This window comes from Glandiceps talaboti, chromosome 15 (assembly GCF_964340395.1).
Source record: "Glandiceps talaboti chromosome 15, keGlaTala1.1, whole genome shotgun sequence".
NCBI lineage: Eukaryota > Metazoa > Hemichordata > Enteropneusta > Spengelidae > Glandiceps > Glandiceps talaboti.
The window spans coordinates 20,476,229-20,497,996 of record NC_135563.1 but is presented as its reverse complement, the minus strand read 5'-3'; the positions used below and the strand labels follow the sequence as shown (position 1 = coordinate 20,497,996).

General features: G+C 35.7%; 2 protein-coding genes and 1 non-coding gene across 3 annotated transcripts; all 3 read left to right on the top strand.

Moving 5' to 3' along the window:
• The first annotated feature begins 1,416 nt into the window (after positions 1-1,416).
• Positions 1,417-10,579, top strand: LOC144446744 (uncharacterized). Its single transcript, XM_078136569.1, has 8 exons — positions 1,417-1,500; positions 3,663-3,774; positions 4,621-5,464; positions 6,459-6,553; positions 7,538-7,817; positions 8,316-8,461; positions 9,201-9,306; positions 9,984-10,579. Exons 1-8 carry the CDS (start codon positions 1,484-1,486, stop codon positions 10,172-10,174), a joined length of 1,791 nt encoding a protein of 596 aa, XP_077992695.1. The 5' UTR covers positions 1,417-1,483; the 3' UTR covers positions 10,175-10,579.
• A 4,473-nt stretch (positions 10,580-15,052) lies between these two features.
• On the top strand, positions 15,053-15,802 carry LOC144446322 (L-ectoine synthase-like). The gene has a single exon (XM_078136070.1). The coding sequence runs from the start codon at positions 15,053-15,055 to the stop codon at positions 15,800-15,802; it is 750 nt and encodes a 249-aa protein (XP_077992196.1).
• A 272-nt stretch (positions 15,803-16,074) lies between these two features.
• Trnah-gug (transfer RNA histidin (anticodon GUG)) lies at positions 16,075-16,146 on the top strand. Its single transcript has one exon. It is a non-coding gene; the product is annotated as a tRNA-His (tRNA).
• The last annotated feature ends 5,622 nt before the right edge of the window (positions 16,147-21,768 follow it).

Here is a 21,768-nt window from a genome sequence, read left to right as displayed (position 1 = left end):
TGCTATTCGCAAACAAATACACGTTAATCGTCTCTTGGCGGCCGATTCTTTTATGGCTGTCAAACATTCATGAAGGCCCACCACCTTTCACACTTTGCTATTCGCAAACACATACAATACATGGGCGGGATCTTTGATATGGTTTTTCAAAAAAATGCCGGTGATATGTTATCATCGATGATGAAGGGACTCTGTGTACCATTGTAGTACCAATTCATCATAATTACGTCACAGACAAGTAACATCTTTATCTATGGATAACATTCATTAGCAACTATACGATTCGGAAGCATAATATTTGTCAATTTGAAAAAAAAACAATGAACACGCTAGGCCTACGTGCAGTGAGTACAAGTTCAGTCCACTAAAACGTTAGTGGTCTGAGGTACAAGTGAAGTAGCCAACACATATGCATTGATTGTTTGTTTCATATGGTGTCTGGATGTAACAACCGCAATCAACGTTAATTACATCAACGCATGGTTCTATTACTGAGATAATAGATCCATGATCAAAGTAAGTTTTCATGCACATCTTACTACTCATTAATCATTAATCTTACTGTCAATGCTATTGTATCATCACCTGTATAATTGTGACATTAATTGGCGATGTTTCTATTTTAGGATCCGCCCGCTTGACCTTTCTGTCATTCCATGTGTTAGTGATGGCGACAATAAAAGAAACCAGCAAATAAATGTCATACAAAAGTGCAAACGAACTCATTTGTTATCAATAAGTGAACGCATATAGTTAGTATGTACATCCTTGCAAGGTACATCCCTATGTAGCTGTAGGATACGACAGTAACACATGAGAGCAACTGGTTCAGTTGTGCCCCATGGTGGCGCTATTTGTTATGCTACATAGTATTTGCAGTGTAAATATTACCGTTGAGTATTGCTTTCAGGTTCGAAGTGATGACTTTTCCCTATTAACATCAAAGTCTAGCCGAATGTAACAATCGATCGATCACCAATGCGGGAATGAAAAGTACATTGTATTTAAATAAATCGAGTGACGATATGAGCACGAGAAAACCGTCAACTTTGACCTCAGTTGAACTCATAACAAGGGGCAGGCGCGCCATTGTAGTATGCGTGGTGAAAGTTGCTGTCATAACATGATCATGATGGCTACCGGCAGGTGAACTGAGCAGATTTTATAAGGTCGACACAAACCTTAAACATCGCTACTACAGTGCCATATGAGTGGGAAATACTTATAGCATTTATAGTCCGATTACGGTGCCTAAAAAGTACCCACAGCGAGAAAGTGCGTACGTGTAAATTAATGTGTTCTTTGTGCACATCGCGTATAAGTACGTTGACCTCACAACACATTCTAAATCTCTCTTGTTGTGATTGTCTTCGTCACTGATTACATCACATCACGTGCTGTACAGTCAAGTTATTACTCAGTTCACAAAGATACTTGACACACTAAAGTTCTTGGAGTCTGTTAAAACGCTGTTACAATCGGTATGAAGATTAGAGGAAGGTGAGTCTCCATCTTCTGTACATGATCATATTGCATAGACTATATAATACGTCGAATGACCAGATAACCCACTGCACTGATATATGATGGACGGAATTATGGTATGACGTCACATGAGCAATAAATGCTGCCAGAATTCGACCCTCTTTAGTATGTTATTGGAATTTCTGATGATCTCAAATTACAGGTATCCACAGAAGAATCACAGTTGATGGTTTAATTGCCAATATCTTAGCAAAATTTGTTCATTTGATTCTATCTTCGTATCTAACGAGTCTAGTTATAAACTAGTGCCTTCGTCTTAGCTTAATGTCTGTCTTAATGTTAGAAGGCGATTTTTTGCAAACTGAGACTCAGTTCATGGTCTCAGTTTAATGTTTTATACAAACACATGAATACATTCATTCATTGAGTATACCAACATAATTTATAAAAAAATGTGATACATGGTGGTTATAAACATTTTGACTCATATTTTTAACACTGCAAAACTAATGACATATGTTTCATGTATTTTTTGTCTGAACGTGTTTAACTTGGCTTGTATAAGCTTTGTATTCATCAATTATTTAATGTCAAATGAAATACACTACACCTGACTATAGTATACTATGTTGTGTAGCAAATTATATGTAACCAATTTCCTGTTGCCCAGCTATGAACAAGTACCAGTTGCATATAATAATTTATATTGGGGCCTGAGGTGTCACCGTTGGCTTTGTTTGGGATGCAAGTTCTAAGTGTACAGTTATGAAGAAACAACAACCACACAAAGTCTGAGTTTTCAATGTTCACATCTATAATTGCAATCGGCACAAGAGATACAAATACATACAAAAAATACTCAATACATACAATTACATACATCAAACATCTAATTAATACAATAGGTGTCATCAATTAATTGTAATCCAACTGGACAGTATGCTTTGATGGATTAATGACTTATGCCAAGTATATAAATAGTTCAATATTCAAATACTTTAGTCAAACACAATAAATTCTAACATCTACTTCAATTAATTTCCAATGAATTCTGAGTCTCGTCGAGGTAGGATACCGGCTTGTCAAAATCTCAATTTAGAATGCAACGCTTCAATGAAATACTTAGTAGCTGTAGGAAACTCGGTATATTCCCACGTAACACTCTATAAATTCAATCTAGATTCTATTATTGTTTTATTGTCTTCATTCACCAATCAAGGTGCTCAAAATCAGAGGTTAAGTATCAATAAAGTTAATCAATTATTCGACGGAATTAATGTATTCAGTGACAATATAATTAATCCATAGTTCAGATCAGCTATATGAAGAATCAAATACAAACTAATTAATTATTCAAAGGAATCAATATCTTCAATGACAATATAATTAATTCATAGTTCAGATCAACTGTATCAGGAATCAAATACAAACTAATTAATTATACAATGGAACCAATTCATTCAGTGACAATATCATTAATTCATAGTTCAGTTCAACTGCATGAGGAATCAAATACAACTAATTAATCATTCAATGGACAGTGACAATATCATTAGATTTACAGGCAAAATAAGTAATTTACTGAACATGCACTCCACATGTGTAGAAATACATGTACTTGCAGACGAGTAGCTCTCTGTACCATTCAACTTCATAATTCAGCTCAGTAGCTTCAGCAACATGCCTTTTCTGCTCCTTCTCCTCAGCTTCAATTCTCTCTCTCTCTTTGTCTAACTCCTCTATCTTCTACCATTCTTTGCGTCTCCTCTGCTTCATACGTGCTTCATGCTTCCACTAAGTTCTAGCTAAAAGTTACAACTGCCCAAGGTCAAGTCCCAGGGTTCCTTAGTTAGGTCGAGTCATAGCGCCCTCGTGGTAGAGCTGCCAATACTTTTGTTTATATCATCTGGTTACATATAGAATCCAGTTGTAACCAGAAATGGCCATCTAATATCTACATGATTTGATGACCTCACATTAGCCTATTTCATTGTAGTGTTCTTCAATATCTTTAGTACAATTATCAAGTTATGTACCTGAATAGAATTGTCATTCAATTTTCTGTACAGTTGTAATAAAGTTATATCTAATCTATTAAAAAAATTGCACTACATTTGTCTTGTTCTTCGTATAGGCTCTGCTTAATATCTCTTGATCACTGTGTTTGTTTTCAATAGAGAGAAGCCTGGTGTGGCTCGAAATGTTGGAGATTTTGCTAATATCTTCAAAGCTTTCATTGGTGCAAATTTCCTATCTGTACCCTTTGACTTTATGCAGAGTGGTATGGTGGTAAGTTGAATTTATGCAGAGCATACATTTTATATTTAAACATGAATTACTGTGCAGAGAATGTATGCATTAGTTGGGAAAGTTTATTGCTCATAAATAAATGTCATTCAGGGCCACTCGAATGCATGCCAACTGTGGTATATTATGATTTTAACACAGTTTAACAGTTATTTTTTTGTCTTGACCAGTAACAGATCTAGATTTGTACCATCAAGGTTCTGGTACAGTAATTGAGATCTAAGTCTTTGTATTCCCACAGTAATTGATAATTCAACATTAAAACATCCGTCGCTGTCAATGTATGAGACTCACTCTCAATTTTAACTTATCAATTTGAAGAAAACTACCAACCAAGCTAACCAACCCATCAGTGCTAAGCAATCTACCAACCAGAGCTAACCTAGTACTTCAGTGTTTTTGCAATCCAAAATGGGTATTTGAAAAGTTTTGAGTTCACACCTCATGTCAGTGTCTGTGTCTTGATACAACACTTTTTTGTCAGTGTTTGTTAATTATTCAAATTCATTGTTGTTGTCATCACTATCATTATTATCATCATCAATGTTATAAACATGTAAAAAGAAAATCAATTATAATTCAGTGTAAATTTCATAGTAACAGTAAATTGATTGTTATCATGAGTAGAATAAAATCTTTATTGCATCCGTTAAGAAAACTACATTATTTCATTGGATTTTCTGCAATAAGTATATGGTGCTAAACAAACTAGTAAATATATAAACTAGAGTAATAATAAAATAACAAGATAAAGTTTATACAGAAGTGTAAACTTTTGGTTAGATAAGTGTAATGTATTTCTTTGCACTATTTCGTTTTTTCCACCAGCTTGGTATAATTGGACTCATCATCATTGCATCCATGACAGATCATTGTTGTCATCTCATTATTAAATGCAAAAATGAAGCCATCAGTCGTCTACATTCAATTCATTACACTCCATCTAAAGTTGATTTAGAAGCAGAGGACAGTAATGATGGTGAATTGGCAAAGAGTGGTGAAGAACTTCTGGAGCATTTTGAAGCATCTCTTACCTATGGTGACCTTGGAAAACTTTGTATGGGTGAGATAGGGATTGTGTTAGTTAATATTGGATTATGTATAACACAGCTGGGTTTCTGCACTGCTTATTTAATTTTTCTTGGAACAACAATCGGATCATTCTTTCCTCTCCAAGATGTTGTGAATAATGTAACAGAAGATGCTACACATATGAAAACCATATCACCATCCCTGTCTGTCAGTTTCAATCTTCAAGCAGTGGTTGAAACCGATTTACATATTCGCCATGGCAACAAGAGTGAAGCAGCTGATTTTGACATTACTCAGATATTGAATAACGAATCGTATATAGAGACAAAGAAAACGAATACAAGTCCAACGACACAGAAAATTGTACATAGATTAAATATGTATCTAGCCTCCAATTTGACCACACCTTCTCAAGATATGGACATTGCTTCAACAGAATCTACTGCAAACAGTACAGAATGTGAGAGTCCACTTCAAGAGTCAACAGCGCCATCATTTTATTTCCTTGTCTTGATACCTTTTCCAATTTTTATAATATTTTCCTTCGTACGTAACATGCGTACCCTTGGACCAATGAGTGCAATTGCTAATTTAGCACTTTGTCTTGGATTTCTAGCTTTGTTACTCTATCTAATCATTGGTAAGGATGTTTTTAGTTTTTCAAACATGCAAAAATATTAAAAAATAAATAAATAGATAATAAATAATGATTTTGAATTTATTTGGAAAGATAGTAAAATAGATAGTGGATTTATTGACCAATGTTTTGCTTTATGTGTGTTCAGACATTGTAGGATTAGAATTATAAATGAATAGATATCTAGATTTAGCATTCAAAGTGATCATTATGTGTTTCTATAAGTTTTTATTGCATTTAGAGTTGTATAATGTTGTACAAGGATTCATCAGTGCACAAAAGTCACAGGACAGGACAATACAGTAGCAGTATAGTGCCATGCTATACAGCACAGTGCAGCACAGCACGGCACAGCACAGTACAACAATACAGTACAGTGCAATACAAAACAGTTCAGTAACGGGACACAACAGTGGAATACAGTACAGTACAGTGTGATGCTGTACAGCATTACACAGTTTGATACCACAGTACAGTATATTACAGTAGAGTGTAGTGCAGTACATTTATATAGAACAATACAGCAGACACAAAGTACAGAACAGTGCCGTACAGTTCAACGCACTACAATAGAGAATAGCATTGTACATGGTACACAGCACAGATTACTGCAACACAGATGATGTTGTGCTACATGATAAGATGATTACTATCAGTGAATATCTGAATCATAGAATTCTTACTATTTACAGTTATATTAGAATGGTCCTGGATTACTACAGTAACTTTGTTTCCAATGCAGCTATGTCGATTAAATATACCTTTCCTTTTTTTGAGGATCAAATTTTTCAATAGCTCTGGCAGGCAACTTTTTCCACAACCTAATTTTAATCAGAATTTGACATTGTCTACAGGAATTAAACTTTTGACTGTCGATAGGTGTGACATTTTAAAATCATTCTCATTACATTTCATATGCTTATATCTTGTGTCATAAAACTTTACATCATCGATAAATATTTTTGCTCTGCTAATATTTATTGTTGAAATCTTTCAGATCTTGAAATACATGAAGATGTAGTGTTATTTAGGTGGGCAACATTTCCTGTCTTTTGGGGACATATGACTGCAGCTTATGAAGGCATTGGAGTGGTAAGTATTGGAAATGCTGTTACTACCAAACTGGAGAGAGTATAGAGTTTTAATCGGTCAACATGATGTTTTTACGTCTCATACAATTTATTTGTTGTGAGTTACACAAACAAAATACAGACACTGATAATGCACATGCATATAAGATGTTACATTTTATCTGACTGAAAACAAATAAACAGTGTATTTGAATTTGAGTCTTCCTTGTTTCATTCCACAGTGATGGGGTTTATGTCCAAAGTGATATCAAATGTATCACTGTATATGCTTGTGCACTTATCTGTGTCAGTATTTTGTTGTATATAATGTGCAACAAAACTAATCTTGCGTGAGACACACAAACATTGTGCTGCCTAAATTGAAACTCTGTAGTCTCAGTAGTAGTAGTAGTAAATACCACACCACCTGTTTCTCTGATAGTTTGGAGTGCAAAGTATCATAAAATTGACAAATCACAGTTGATAAAATGCAAAATAAATTAAGTAGATAAATGAGCAAAGTGAATGCATTATAACTTTATAAATTGTTATTTGCCATGTACAGTTAATAGTCATGATTATGAAATGATAAAAGTTACTGGCCTTGAAACTGCAATTCACTGCTGCAGGCCTTGCCACTGCCATTTGTTTCAAAATGGCTAAGATCCCTCTTCCAAGATTTGAACCATGATTGTACCCCAGCCGGTTACCCTCCACGTGATGAGGGTCTATGGAGGGTCTATGAGTCAACCCAGCTGTGTCATTTTGGACCTGGTAGGATAGAGGTTGCTATATGAAGGATTTAGTCTTACACATTTACGGAGGTTGCAATGGATGGCTGTTGTACCGTTATAGGTCTGTGCCAGGGTAATAATTGAGCACAATGTTGGAAAGCACTATAGAAGCACAATTACGTTACACTACATTACATTACATTACACTACATTATACATATTTATTCCACGGCTAATTGAGATGTATTTTTTTGTGTACCATTTTATACAAGGTGATACCAGTTGAATCTAGCATGAAAGGCAACCGTACAAATTTCCCAGCATTCCTTCATGGAGCTGTGCTGCTGTTGACAGTCATACTGGGTTTGTTTGGTGTGATTGGTTACTTTCATTATGGAACAGATGTCAATCAAATAATCACAGAGAACTTCCCACCACAATCAGAAGTTGTTTATATCGTCAAGGCAACTGTATGTGTTGGTATACTACTTACATATCCACTGCAAATGTTCCCAGTGATTGAGATCTTTGAAGCAATTCTGTTTGCCCCAGGTAAGTCAATCAGATGGATCTGAGTTTCCTGCAACTGAATACATAATTTAGCGATACCCAAGTCACGTAAGTGTTTTGAAAGGCATAATACATTTTTGCAGAAGTAGAACCTCCCCTTCCCTCCCCCACCCTCATACTTGAAGATGAGATGTTAATAGAACTTGCAAGTTGCAGTAAATCTTCCCTTACCTATTCCAGTGTTCAGAGCTTGGACCCCCTCCCCCATATTATACTAGAAATGGCAAGTTATGTCAACGACTTGACAATACAACAGGTTTCATGAAAATCTTACAAGAAATATTGAATTTCTCATGTTTCTTGTTTCCGATATATTCCTATTAGTACTACATTAGAAAACTGAATTTTCACTTTGAGATATCGGAAAAAGATTTGAGGACCTTTCTTTTAGTATTCATCTATTATGTTGGATGTCAGGTCAATAATCCCTCTATCATCTTTGTAAATGTATTTCTCTTTTCATCTTCCAAATTTTCCAAGGACGTATTTTTGGACCAAAGAAGGATAAAGTGAAAGGAGATGAAGATGAAGCATCACCCCTTATTAAATCAGAACCCAAGGGTCAAAGGTCATCTGATGACCACTTTCATAGCCTCCACACTGTAGCAGTACCTATACCAAACTCTGTAAGTAAAGTTTATATACTGTGTTCATTTCTGTGTCTGACTAAAAATTTATATACATATACAAACAATGTACTATGTTCGTTCCTGTATCTGACTCAGTAAGTGAAAGTTTGTAAACAGTAGCAGTTGCTATACTAGACTCTGTCTTTTAACGCTACGACTGTAACATTTAAAAAAGAAAGGTTGTTAGGTACAGTAACTAATAAGTAATATCATACACTGTGAAAAGTATTGCATCACCTGTCAGTGAACACATTTTTGTAGCTGTATACAAGATAAATCGAATCAAATTGATGTTTGGGTCTGCACCCAAAAATCAGCACCCTCAACGATGATCATGATTTCAACCTGTTTCTGTACTGGTTATGGAAAATATTTATCACTGATTAACATGCAAAATGTCTAATTATTGGTATTTTTAACAATTTTCAGTGAATATATTATGGTTGTCTGATTGAAAATGATACTTCATGTGACAACTAGTACAGTTTTAATAAGATTTCAACTTGTCACTACACTACCTACAGATAATATTGACCAACTTGACAATTAACATACGAACATACGTAATTGACCAATTTTTAGTGAATATAAAAATGTTTTTTAAAAAGTCCCACTTGCAGCGAGTGCAGTTTTAAGTGATAGAAGTTTAATATATGTTCATGTATTGATATTGTTTCAGTCATTTCAACAGATAGTTATACATGTAGTTATATATAATCTTTTTTGTGTATTCCAGGTTTCCGCATGGAAACGTAACATTCTGAGGATATTCTTGGTAATCACTACACTGGTTTTTGCCATCCTGTTCTCTGACTCATTTGCATATATTACAGCTGTTGTAGGTATGTTCATTTCACCAGTTGTCATAGCAACATCATCATTTTAGTACTGACCCATATCTACTATGATACATATGATCAGTCCTGATGGTCGTACAGTCACACAAGTTCAGTAATCAAAGTTTGTTCATTTAGGACAAAACCACCTCCCCTAAACAAACATTCACAACTTAGACATCAACACTATGTATGGTGTAAACCATGATGAAAATTGTAAAGGTCACACCACTACAATCGATGCAATGTAAAAAACATGATGGTAAACACATTAAAATACTAACCAGAAACCCAACACTGTATATCACATTAGAAGTAAATTTTAATCAACTTATCCACAGCTTCAGTAGTAAATACAGAACCTGTTATCATTGAAGGCATGAAAGTTTTCGAATTTGGTTGGAAGTGCGAAAATGAAGTCAGCAATTGCATTGATGCTCCCTAAACAAAAAAAAGTTCATTTATTGAGCTTGTGTGACATTGTGTGTGATCGTCCCTATGAAATATTGATTCAGTGAAATAGTATCTGACACTGGAAAAGTCAAAGGGGTTGATTTTTGAATGCCTTTGTCAAGACCAAACAAATTGGTAAATGAAATTATCATGTACATTAAAGATGAGGATCACACGTTTATTTGTCAAGTCATTGTAAAGTTAACTTTTGTATGTCTCTCTTTTGTCAGGTGCTGTTGGCAGCTCATTATTGGCCTTCATCCTACCATGTATCTTCCATTTGAAGTTAAAATGGAATGAGTTGAGCAAAGCACTCATAGTCAAAGATATATCCATAATTATTGTTGGTACTACTGGTGGTATTGTTAGTTTGGTAGTTGTCATTCAACAAATGGTACTAATGAGACAGGGACAATTATAGTCATTGTATTTTATGTCAGTATGGGTTAGTTTTAAATTCTCTGTGGCTATTTGACTAGACATATCAGCTATTCTAGCAAACAGTGTGTTGCCAAATCAGAAAGCTAAATCTCTGTCCATTTGTGATTAGGCAGGGAGAGTTATTGTTATTTTTCACCAAAATTGGAATGTTGAAATCTTGGAGGGTTGCAATTACTATTTATCTGCACCTAATTAATGTCATTTACAGTACATGTACTTGAATTTCTGGTACAAGTTACAGTCAGATTTTAATCTAGTGTTAAGTATGTGTGACCTTGGAATTATTTGAATTCTACAGTACTACTCAGATATGGATTTTGGGGAATGAGGTTGTATTCGGATATTAGGCAGAAGGGTCTGACCTTTTTAAAGACCTGTAAACACACACACACACTGTGACAGACAGACACACACACACACACACACACACACACACACACACACACACACACACACACACACACACAAGCTGCTATGTACAATATAAATAAACCATAAATAATAATACAATGTCCACTGAACACTACAGATTTTACATAGTTTAGTAACTCTATAGAAATATTTCATTGAGGGAATTTTGAATTGGGTATTAAGCTTTTATAATGTTAGGTATATCTGATGGTTGACAATAGAAATTGTCATATAGGGCTGAGTGTGGTAAGTAAAATGGACAATACATGTATACAAGTGACGGTGTTAGATGAAAATAGACAATGTTAAATTCCATCATTTACTGATAAGGCTAAATAAAAAAAGTTGTTTGGTTCTGGTTACCTGACCCCGACCTAGTTTTTCACGCTGACCCTAAATTTTTTTTACGTATTCAAGAAAAAAAAAAAGAAAATCACCAAAATTGTGAAGTCTCACAAGAAATAATGGATGTGGAAACTGACATCAACTTGAAAAGACAATATAAAACTGTTCTTCCAATCTGTAATGGCTGTACATCTGATGAGAAGAAACCAATAACACAGAGACCATATGGAAAACATCGGAAAACATAACTACCTGAACTAGACACTCACATATGAAAAAAAATATAAAAACTTAAAAAAATAAAATAAAAAAAATCTACCTACCCCACCAATTCTAAAATTGAATGTAATCGGAACCACACATTTTTTTTTTTACACCTAAGCAGTTTCCTTTGAAATGCGTTAGTTATTGTGAAATTTTATTCAGAAGTACATGTAGTTTGAAAACATTGTATTTACAACAAGATGTCCTGTACACGTTACTAGTATTGTAAATATATAACTGTTTAACAGTCAAATAAACATTGACATTTAGATAAATTTATATAAACATGCATGTGAGTTGAGCCAGGGCGGGCACCCTCTCATATAGGTCAAGTTGGTCAACCCTTTTCAGCAGGAATTGTACAGTTGTAAATTGAGTATACTAGGAGCAAAGCTGGAGGCCAGCTCCTTTCAGATAGCACAGGCTGATGACCTTTGTTGTATTGTGTGTACTGTATTGTGCTCTCTTTGGTCAGTACAGCCCCTCTATCATAAACAAGTCATTGAGAATGACATATCCCCACAATTATCACTACTCTGATCACGCAACAACACTTGTGAACCTAAATCAAACAGACTTAGATATGTTGTGTCTGCTTGTTGGACATGGAACATGCCTACAACAATAAAGGATTGGTCAGGTATGGGGGATCATATCACGATGAAAATGGATATGCACATGTATGTCATAGAACACTGTTCTAATACCAACTTTGAATGTGATCTGTTCAAGCATGTCTGAGTTATGGCTTTGGACATAGAAAAATTGCAAACAAAATGTCTGCCAGGTGGCCATATTAGATCATATTACAACAACAATGAATATGCACATGTATGTCATAGAACACTGTCATAGAACTTCACACTGTCATAGAACACTGTCCTAATACCAACTTTGAATGAGATCTGTTCAAGCATGTCTGAGTTATGGCTTTGGACATGGAAAATTCACAAACAAAATCGCATCTCCAAGAAACAGCTGCGGATGCACGGACAGACGGAACCCAATCCATAAGTCCCCGTCCCGGACTTTGTCGAGATCGAGAGAGAGAGAGATCGAGAGAGAGAGAGAGAGAGAGAGAGAGAGAGAGAGAGAGAGAGAGAGAGAGAGAGAGAGAGAGAGAGAGAGAGAGAGAGAGAGAGAGAGAGAGAGAGAGAGAGAGAGAGAGAGAGAGAGAGAGAGAGAGAATACAGCTCAGATGTTGTATCACATTGATTATCCAAGTAGGAAGCCATGATATAATTGTTTTATAAATATAAAATCCAAAATAAATACCAAAATCCTCCATCCATACGGCCACTTTTAAGGACCGTATATCTTGTCAGTGTATGACTGTACTTTTATGTTTTCGGTTTCTATCATTGCTGACATCGGCTAGCTAGGTACTTTGAAACATTCTAACACCTTCTTTTAATATGGGGGATTGCACTCTACTAGTCCAATCTGATTAAAATCTGATGTGGTGCGTTTTGTTTATTTACCTTTATCGGAAGGCGGCGATCACTCCCGAAACAAACAAAACGAAAAAACGACAAAATTAAACTAAAATAAAGAAATCGAGCCGTATTCACCACATCTCAGATTTTAATCAGATTGTCTTCTAGTCTTGCTGCATACCTTAGGTCGACTATCGTATCCTCAGACCAGTAGTCTGAGTTGAATCGGGAAAAAAGCCTGATGGTCGAGCAACATACGGAGTGCGTGCACCCTTACCATGCTTACTAGCGCTCCGAGGTACGAGTGCACTCGTAAACTTTATGTGACAGTGCCACGAGTTGATTGGGTCAGTGTATGTCCTTGAACGATCAAGATCGTTCATGCAAAACAAGGTGTAGTCTCAAACATTAAAAAATCGGCCTTTAGGGACCAGTCAGTTTCTCCAGCCTGGGGGGGGGGGGGGGGGCGGTGGATTCTTAAATTGGGCCGACAAAAAGTCACTGACCCCCCCCTATCTGTAAAACCCAAACAGAAAAGTTTAATACCATTATGACAGTAAAAAGGTTGTTGGTGCATCTGATTGTTGGTTGAATGCATGAGTGACCTCTGGGGGTGAGGAAGTCCTTGGGGCTTTCCCCTGGCAGATATGGAGTTTTTTGCTTGAGATACTAAGGCAATGTTTAGGTTATTCATAACCTTTGAGGTAATATTTCCAAGCTTCGAAAAGCTAACGTAAATGTACGTTTTAAATGAGTTTCCTATATCACATAAAATAGACATGTAACATTAGTATAGGGGCATTAATATATGTATAATAAAGTCACCGGTATGTTAGAGAACTTTAGTTGGTCATACCTAGTGTATAATAGAAACTGGAATCTGATGAGATGTGGTGATTTGTAGTGTCAACAACATGACGAGTAGAACAATTTAGATTAACTTCATTTATAAACTATCTATGAAAATTGCCATTACGAAACCTTCAAGTTCACTTTTGCCCCAAACTGCACTATAAGTGAAGCATTGATTGTGAAACAGCCAAGTATTTACATGACATGTTCTGTAACTAGTGTGGTAGCTAGGTAATACATGTATATGTATATGTTTGAACTAATAAGTAATATTAAAGAATTCATGTAAGAAACAGGGACAAGAACAAATATTGACATGTACCACATTTCAGACAAGGCTATATGCCATTGTAGAAAGGATTTTTTCTTCCATCAGAATTTAAAACACAATGACCCCCCTATCCACAATTTTCAAAACAGCATGACCCCCCCCCCTACTACCAATTTCAAAAACAGGGTGACCCCCCCCCCCCCTACCAATCCACCGGACCCCCCCCCCAGGCCGAAGAAACTGACTGGTCCCTTATGTCGCTCATGTACGAAGACTGGGTCGTTTTACGGTACGAGTCACAACCGAGATTGACTATTAGGTATTGTAATTTGGATATTTGTAAATTGGACATGTTAGAAGGGCCCTCAGGCTCTGATCTATCACATTACGGACAAGGAATCGCATATGTATAGACAGTAATGTGACGTTTGATAATGAATATTGTGAATGTTGTCCTTATAGCTCAGGTCACAAGTTCTGTAGCATAGAGGGTCAGGGGTATGTGATCCCGATTTTGGGCTGTAACGAAACGTAGGAAACCTGAAACAAACATCGTCTTGTTTGACAAAAAATCTCTCCAACACTGCTACACTTTTCTACCAAACCAGAGTGATCAAGTTTATGTATCATCTCGTGCTAGGAGTTTTGATAGATTATAATGAATCTATAACGAATTTGATACGAAATATCCAATATACAAGTAAGAACAGGGTGTGTCCTTCCCGATATGCTAACCCATGCATATGAAAATAGCTATTTGCACAGAACGAAGACTTTGTACAGAAATGTACATATACATTTGTCATTTGTACCCTGATCGACTTCATCTTGCAACAGAAAGACATCATTCATCCTGGCACCCAATCAAGTCTGCATGAATGTAAGTGTCCCTAAACCTGTATGATATGCCACATATCTACGTTGAATTGAATTAATGTAAAGAGGATTTTTTGTATGGAATGATTGTCAGTACACAGTGCTGTGTGGTATTCAAGGTCATTAATTGTCAAAAGTGCAGGTCATTGGCAAATTACACTATATACTACAGTAATATGTATATTAAAGCGAGAAGGTGGTATACATATAATCCAAGGAATTAAGTCACAGGCCGTGTGTGTGTGTGTGTGTGTGTGTGGGGGGGGGGGGCTTTATCTTTGAACGTAGAATAGTTAGTATTGTCATTAGTCTACTTTTGAATTGAAATGAGAGAATGTGTCCTTTCTATGATATTGCAGTTGTTGTATTCCAAGGCTTGTTGAATACCTACCCAAATTTAAACATGATTGTCCGTCATTCAGAAGACGTCCTGATAACCACACTCCCTAATACAGAATTAGAAGGGAAAGAGCTGATAGCTGATGGTGATGGAATGGGTTGCATGTCTTACGAGGTATTCATTGAAACCAAGATGACAGTGATATTGAAATCTCCAGAGAACCCAAAACTGAATCACATGTACTATTGTATTTCTGGTTCTGGAAGTATCAAGACTTGCAATAGTCAAACGTATGCTATGAAACCTGACCAATTTATAGCAATGTCTTCTGGTGTATCTGCTCAACTATCAGCTGAGACACGCATGAGAGTGTACATCGTCTACTGTGAAGATTCTGACCCCTCAAATGATCGTATCGTGTCTCGGTCCTTGAATGATGTCATTGGTACCGAACGAGATATCGACTGGGGGCATGGATACAGTCGACGTCTACTAGTGAAAAAAGATGGATTCCCAGTGAGTTTCCATAGCTCTTTGGCTAAAAGTGGACACACCACGAAGCTTGGATATTTGTATCACATGGAGTCTACCTACTTCATCACTGGAAAGGTTACTTATGAATGGAACGATGGCAGAGAAATGATACAAACTCGTGTTGGTCGTGACAGTGGTACTATTTACAATATGAATGAACACGATAAACATATTTTGGTGGCGGAAGAAGATGCCAAGGTACTCACTGTCTTCTACCCGGTGCTCAAAGGGACAGAGAACCATGTCCACGATGGTAGTTATTCCAGTTATGATCCATAAACGTACCAATCTGCTATTTCTTTTTTTCGCAGTCCTACTCTGCAATACTTTGATTGTCTTTTTATTGTACTTTATGATAATTTCTAAATTGGTTTCGTAATCAATGTATTCATTGCATTGAAGAAAGGACAATGAATTGTGAGAATGAACAAAAGAAAACCTAGCTGTAACAACCATAATATGAATCTTTCAGACAATGCCAATTTTTATTGTACGTCTTTTTGGTACTTATAATTTGCTATTCTAATGTCAATCAATGAGGTGTTTAGCTCGCCGTGATCGTATAGTGGTTAGTACATTGCGTTGTGGCCGCAATAACCCAGGTTCGAATCCTGGTCACGGCATGGAACTCCCAACATATTTTTTTTACACATACGGTGGTCAAAACATTTATCTAGATGACAGAGCCTCATAAATTTAAAATTGTTTTCCATTCTCAGTCGACATTATCATTATATGATCTCATCCGATGGAACATGTAGTTACTAGTAACTTTGCAGGAGAGGTATTGCATCATCCATATTCCTCCCATTCATGTATAAACTTACAATATTAAACACTAAGTACATGTTTTTTTGAATGGCAGTATATTTTCTGGATTTTCTGATTAGAAATAGATATTGCAATCGCCTTTCAATCGCTATATCTATAATTCCCATGGAAACATCAATCCTGACTTCCCAGTCATAAACAAATGTGACCACAAGAGGGCACTGTTTTCAACATACAAGATCGTGTTCTTGTGAATCGTAAATCAACCACTAAGTGGAATTGTTTTGTTGGTTTTTTTTGCAAAAATTCTAACATTTCACACCCAGAAAGGAAGGATAAATTATACAAGAACAGTTTAAATATCACCTGTGTGGATACATTTCAATGAAATATGATGTGAGCTCCATACCATTTGTACAAGTTGTGTTTTGTCACCACAGTAACCAAGTATGTTGGTTTAGCTTTGTAACCCCTGACATACATACACTTGGAATAAAATGGATAGCTTTCCTACACTATAATTTATTATGATCTAACTGATGTTTATATACATGTGTTCATTTTAGAGTAATTTCAAGCAGTGAAAGTCAAGGTAAGATGCCTTTCTGAAAGAATAACAGAAGTGAGGCTGGCTTTGACTTCGGTTAATTTTTCAGTAACTGTAAAGCACTGACACTACCACATACAATCTCTCTGAAATGGAGATACAATAGTTGCCAAATCTTGAAGAGCTGTTTTACACTGGAGTGAGGCATCATGGGTAAATAAACAATATTTGAAGCTTCACACTTCTTAAAACCTTGACCAACAATTGACACCAACTATCATTGTTTACTTACCCATGATGCTTTGCCCCAGTCTCAGGCAGGTCTCTCCTATGCCAGATTTGTAAATTTGTCTAATTCTGTTCTAGAGAGGTTGATGGAAATGCCTTTTCTGGGTTTAATAAAGCATGAGAAATGCTACTTAGGGCCAAACCAGCCTCATTTGTAGTCTATCTGCTAGACCGCGGATGTTCTTCCGATACAATACGACACACGACCGAACATCGCTATCGAGGATGGAACATCCGAGGTCTAGCAAAAGTCGTCTCTGCAGTTCTGGGATGTAAATAACTCCCAATCAGAGAACCGCATTGGTGACAAGCACAAACAGAGGACAACGGTTATTTTTCATGCATATTCAGCTTAAGGAGGGGCTTGTAAAAATAACCACCAATGCCTTAACTGAAATGCGTGAATGACAATGTCTACACACTCATCAAACTCACAATTACCATAAATTGATAACACATAATAGTTAGTAATTTGTTATCATCATGTGATATTGGACATTAGTATTATAGAGCATTAGCATTATAGAGGTCATGGGTTATTGAATATATTAACATATATATATGCATACATGGTCCAACCCACGGCCATATGTCATCTCAATGGAATGTGAAGTCTGAAAATGACATTAGCTTGACGTTCGGGCAAGCCCTCAATGCGAACTTTGTTCGCTTATCGTATAGGAAGAAAGCCTGAACGTATAGCAGCAAGACTACCTCATTTGTGTTAGTAAAAACTACATAGACTGGACTGGTGGAATGAAATATGACTTTATTGTATGACCCTATGTATATGTAGTATTATTTACACCCTACCTACATAATACTTGTCTTAATGTACATGCTATCAGACATGCTAATATTTACATTGCTGGATCACCAGGAAGAAAAACAAATCATTTATATCAAATTCCCATTTACTCAATGTAAAAACTATCCTGTACACAAATAATTTTGCAATTTTAATTTGAAAAAACCCCCAATAAAATGGGTAGAGCCTTGACTATCCCATCCAAATCTATTCTCATTGCACTAAACGTACGGTATAATTAAAAAAGTCAAAAGGAAAAAAGTACATGGATTTCTAGTACTTGTTAGAGTGGTATCCAATTTCTTCATATTTCAGATAATAGAACAGCGTTCAAATTACTGTAGTGTAATCCTTATCCCATTTTCTGTTAACTGAGATTTGTTATTTTGTATAATACACCTGGCTACAGGGAAGTACTCAGAAACCATATAAAGGGTTTGGACTAAGTTGATACCTCCACCCATGAAAAATACTCTTTACATGCTTTTTTGTCTCGATTGCAAACATCCGTACATTACATTACTTACTGGAATAACTTCACAAAGTATCTACTTAAAATAAACTATAAATAAATTATATGACAAATACAATTTATAACTTAAATAATCACACTTATTGTACCTGAATGTACTACTAAATCAAAGATGTAACGTTTGTATGTATGTGTATGATTTTGGGAAAACGTTGGATATATAAATGCTGCCATACTAAGTGATAAAGTCAATATTACATCAATTTATCATAAAACTGAGTACATTTCCATTATTGCACATTATAAGCCGACTACAGGATAGCTGAGTTTCCAAGGTCTTTTAAGTCTATCCTACACTAACTACATTGAAATAGAAAATCTAACACTGAATGGGTGATCTGGCTAGTTTTTCTTCAGTCTACACATTACTGGACATGAAAATAGTTGAAAACTGGACAGGTGAGTGTGTCGAGTCTCTGTATCTTTTTCTGAGCTAGACAGAATGGTCAGCAAATATAAGAATGCAGCATTATATTATATAGCATAATGACAGCATATGCAGCAATGCTGTACGTGTAGATATGAAGGTGACTTTCACAGCAAATGCCAAGGTCAATATCCAATATCTACCTACATATACAGTTGTCATAGTAACAGAAGATGTACAGTTTTCTGTACAGTTGTGTTGTTCTTCATATCTATTTAAGAAAACAAGTCCTCTGAGTACCGGTCAAATAACTTCATCTCTCTGTAAAGTTCACATCTATCAAATGGTGTTATTTCAGTTTTTAAACACTGCCCAAATTTCTGTGGAACTGAAGCACAAAATTTACAATTTACAATCACTCATGTGTTGTTAAAGTCAGTTTCGAGAAGGTCAAAGGTTAAGGGTTAAATGTCAGCCCACTTGACAAAAGGTGTCACAAATGAAGAACTGGTAACATTTTGCATGTGAAGCATGGCATGGCGATGTATGTATGTATGTTACTTGTCCTGGCGTACATTAGCTGATTAAGTAGGTAAGGAGCTATTTCATTGGCAAATATTCACAACTTTTATCTTGATTCTGTAACACATTCATTGATTAGGAATAAGAAGTCAGCGGTATCCTTGAATTTCAGTAACTGTTGTAGTAACTCTGTATAGAATTTTAAAACTATTTCTAACCAATATGGTGGCGACCTTATGTACCATCTACTAAATAATGTATGATCACCAAATGATCAAGCTGTATATTTACCCAACAAATGTCACAGGTCATTACGCTGAAAAAGAAAACTGACCTTAAACTGAAATTTACAATATAGAAAATCAACAGCATTACATAGTGGGAGTGAAGTGTGAATTCTTACTGTCAGCCATTTGTTGTCATGGGCTTAGCATGTACAGTCATTGACAAGTACATCAACATTTTAAACAAACTTAACAGATTTGGGTGATTTCCAAGCAGAGTAATGGCTTGTAGTTACTATGGCAATGATTTCAAGATTGTCCCATGAAATGGAGAAGGACGTGAAATTATGATTTATATGACAAAAACCTTGATGTAATATGTGTTAACACAGCCATATAAACCCACACTAAGGATTTGAACAAGCCAATGATATGCTTGACATGACAGCATGCTATTTTATAAGTATGTCCAACCCCTAAAGTACACTTATTTCTACCATTATGAGGAAACAATAGATTTGACTTGGCAGTTTGTTAGCTTTCAAGTATGTCCAATGTGACACCAATGTACACTCCACCCAATGTGACTGTAGTACATTCTACCCCTATGGCACGTACACCCCACCCGATGTGAAACTTACACTCGTACACCCCACCCAATGTGACAATTACACCCCACCCAATGTGAAACTTACTCTCTACCCCTATGGCATGTACACCCCACCCAATGTGAAACTTACACTCTACCCCTATGGTATGTACAACCCACCCAATGTGACAATTACACCCTACCCAATGTGACAACTACATGCTATCCCTATGACATGTACATCCCTACCCAAATTAATATGACACGTTACCCATACGGCATATATATCCCAGGTAATGTGACACTTTCATACTACCCTAGGGCCTATGGCACATGTACCCCAGCCATTGATACAGTTATGCCCTCACTCCTATGACAGAGTTTATTCACCTTGTCACGCTCTATGTTCATATCTCATAGCAAATATACTCTATTTCAGCAGAGATTATATTGGACAAGGATAATATAACATAACATTACTTCATTTCAAATTTTCATAATACTTAAAATATCAAATAATACAAGCAAGGAGTACTTTGAAATATAAGTGACCACAACATTTCAAGTAGCTGGCAGGGAAAGAAATCCTTGCCAAAGTTTGTAAGATTTTTGAGCGAGGATTTTTGCTGTATATCTGTAGTATTTTACTAACTGAAACATACTTTACTATCACTTGGTATTGGCAAAACTAAAACCAGGTATTGAGGCATAATATGTAGACAATTTGATGATATTATTTAGTATGCGTATACTGAAATACTGGGGAAACCCACATGCTAACAATGTCAGAAGATAATCCTAACGGCATCAATTAATATCAAACTTGTATACTTTAAATAAATATATATACTTTAAGGTTTTTTATAAGTATTTTCACTGGAGTAAAGAATGTTTTCAGCTCAGCTTGTGATAATTAAGTATGAGATATTTCAGACATAGAACAGAATGTATAACTCATTTTCTTCATCAAGGTTTACTTATCAAGTGTACATTATTTGTGAAGTCACTAAATGTGGTCAATGAACACAAAGCCTTACAAACCATGTCAAAAACTTGACTTTGAAAGTAGTGTTTGACATTTCTTGCTAGTTATCTAACCAACACTTTAAAACTAAACACTGAGGTTTCAAGATTAAAATGACAAATTATATATTTTTATAATCATCAAGCTGATTTCATCACATTAAAGCTGTTAAAAATAGGAAAAACTAAGGCTTATACATGGAAGGAAAGTTAGACTAAATCTCTGTTAAAATAAATGGATATTAAAATAACTCAAAACTGATGTAATAATATAACAATTCAGATTATGAAGACAGTACACTGCTCAACAATCTTAAAACCTGTGGAACTATAGATCTTGGAACAAATACAATACCCTGATATATTTTTTATAACTACAGAAACAATATGGTTTACTCCTAATTCTCCTTGCGCTTCACAAATATCAATTGGCACAAGCTTTGATTTAGCTAACTGTCACCAAACTAGGAAAACTTTGGTGTTTCTCACAAAAAAAAATCTTCCCAAGTTGCGACTTTGTAAGTAAATTTCAACCAATGAATCACCTGCATTTTTTTTTTAGTTTTTCTTTAAA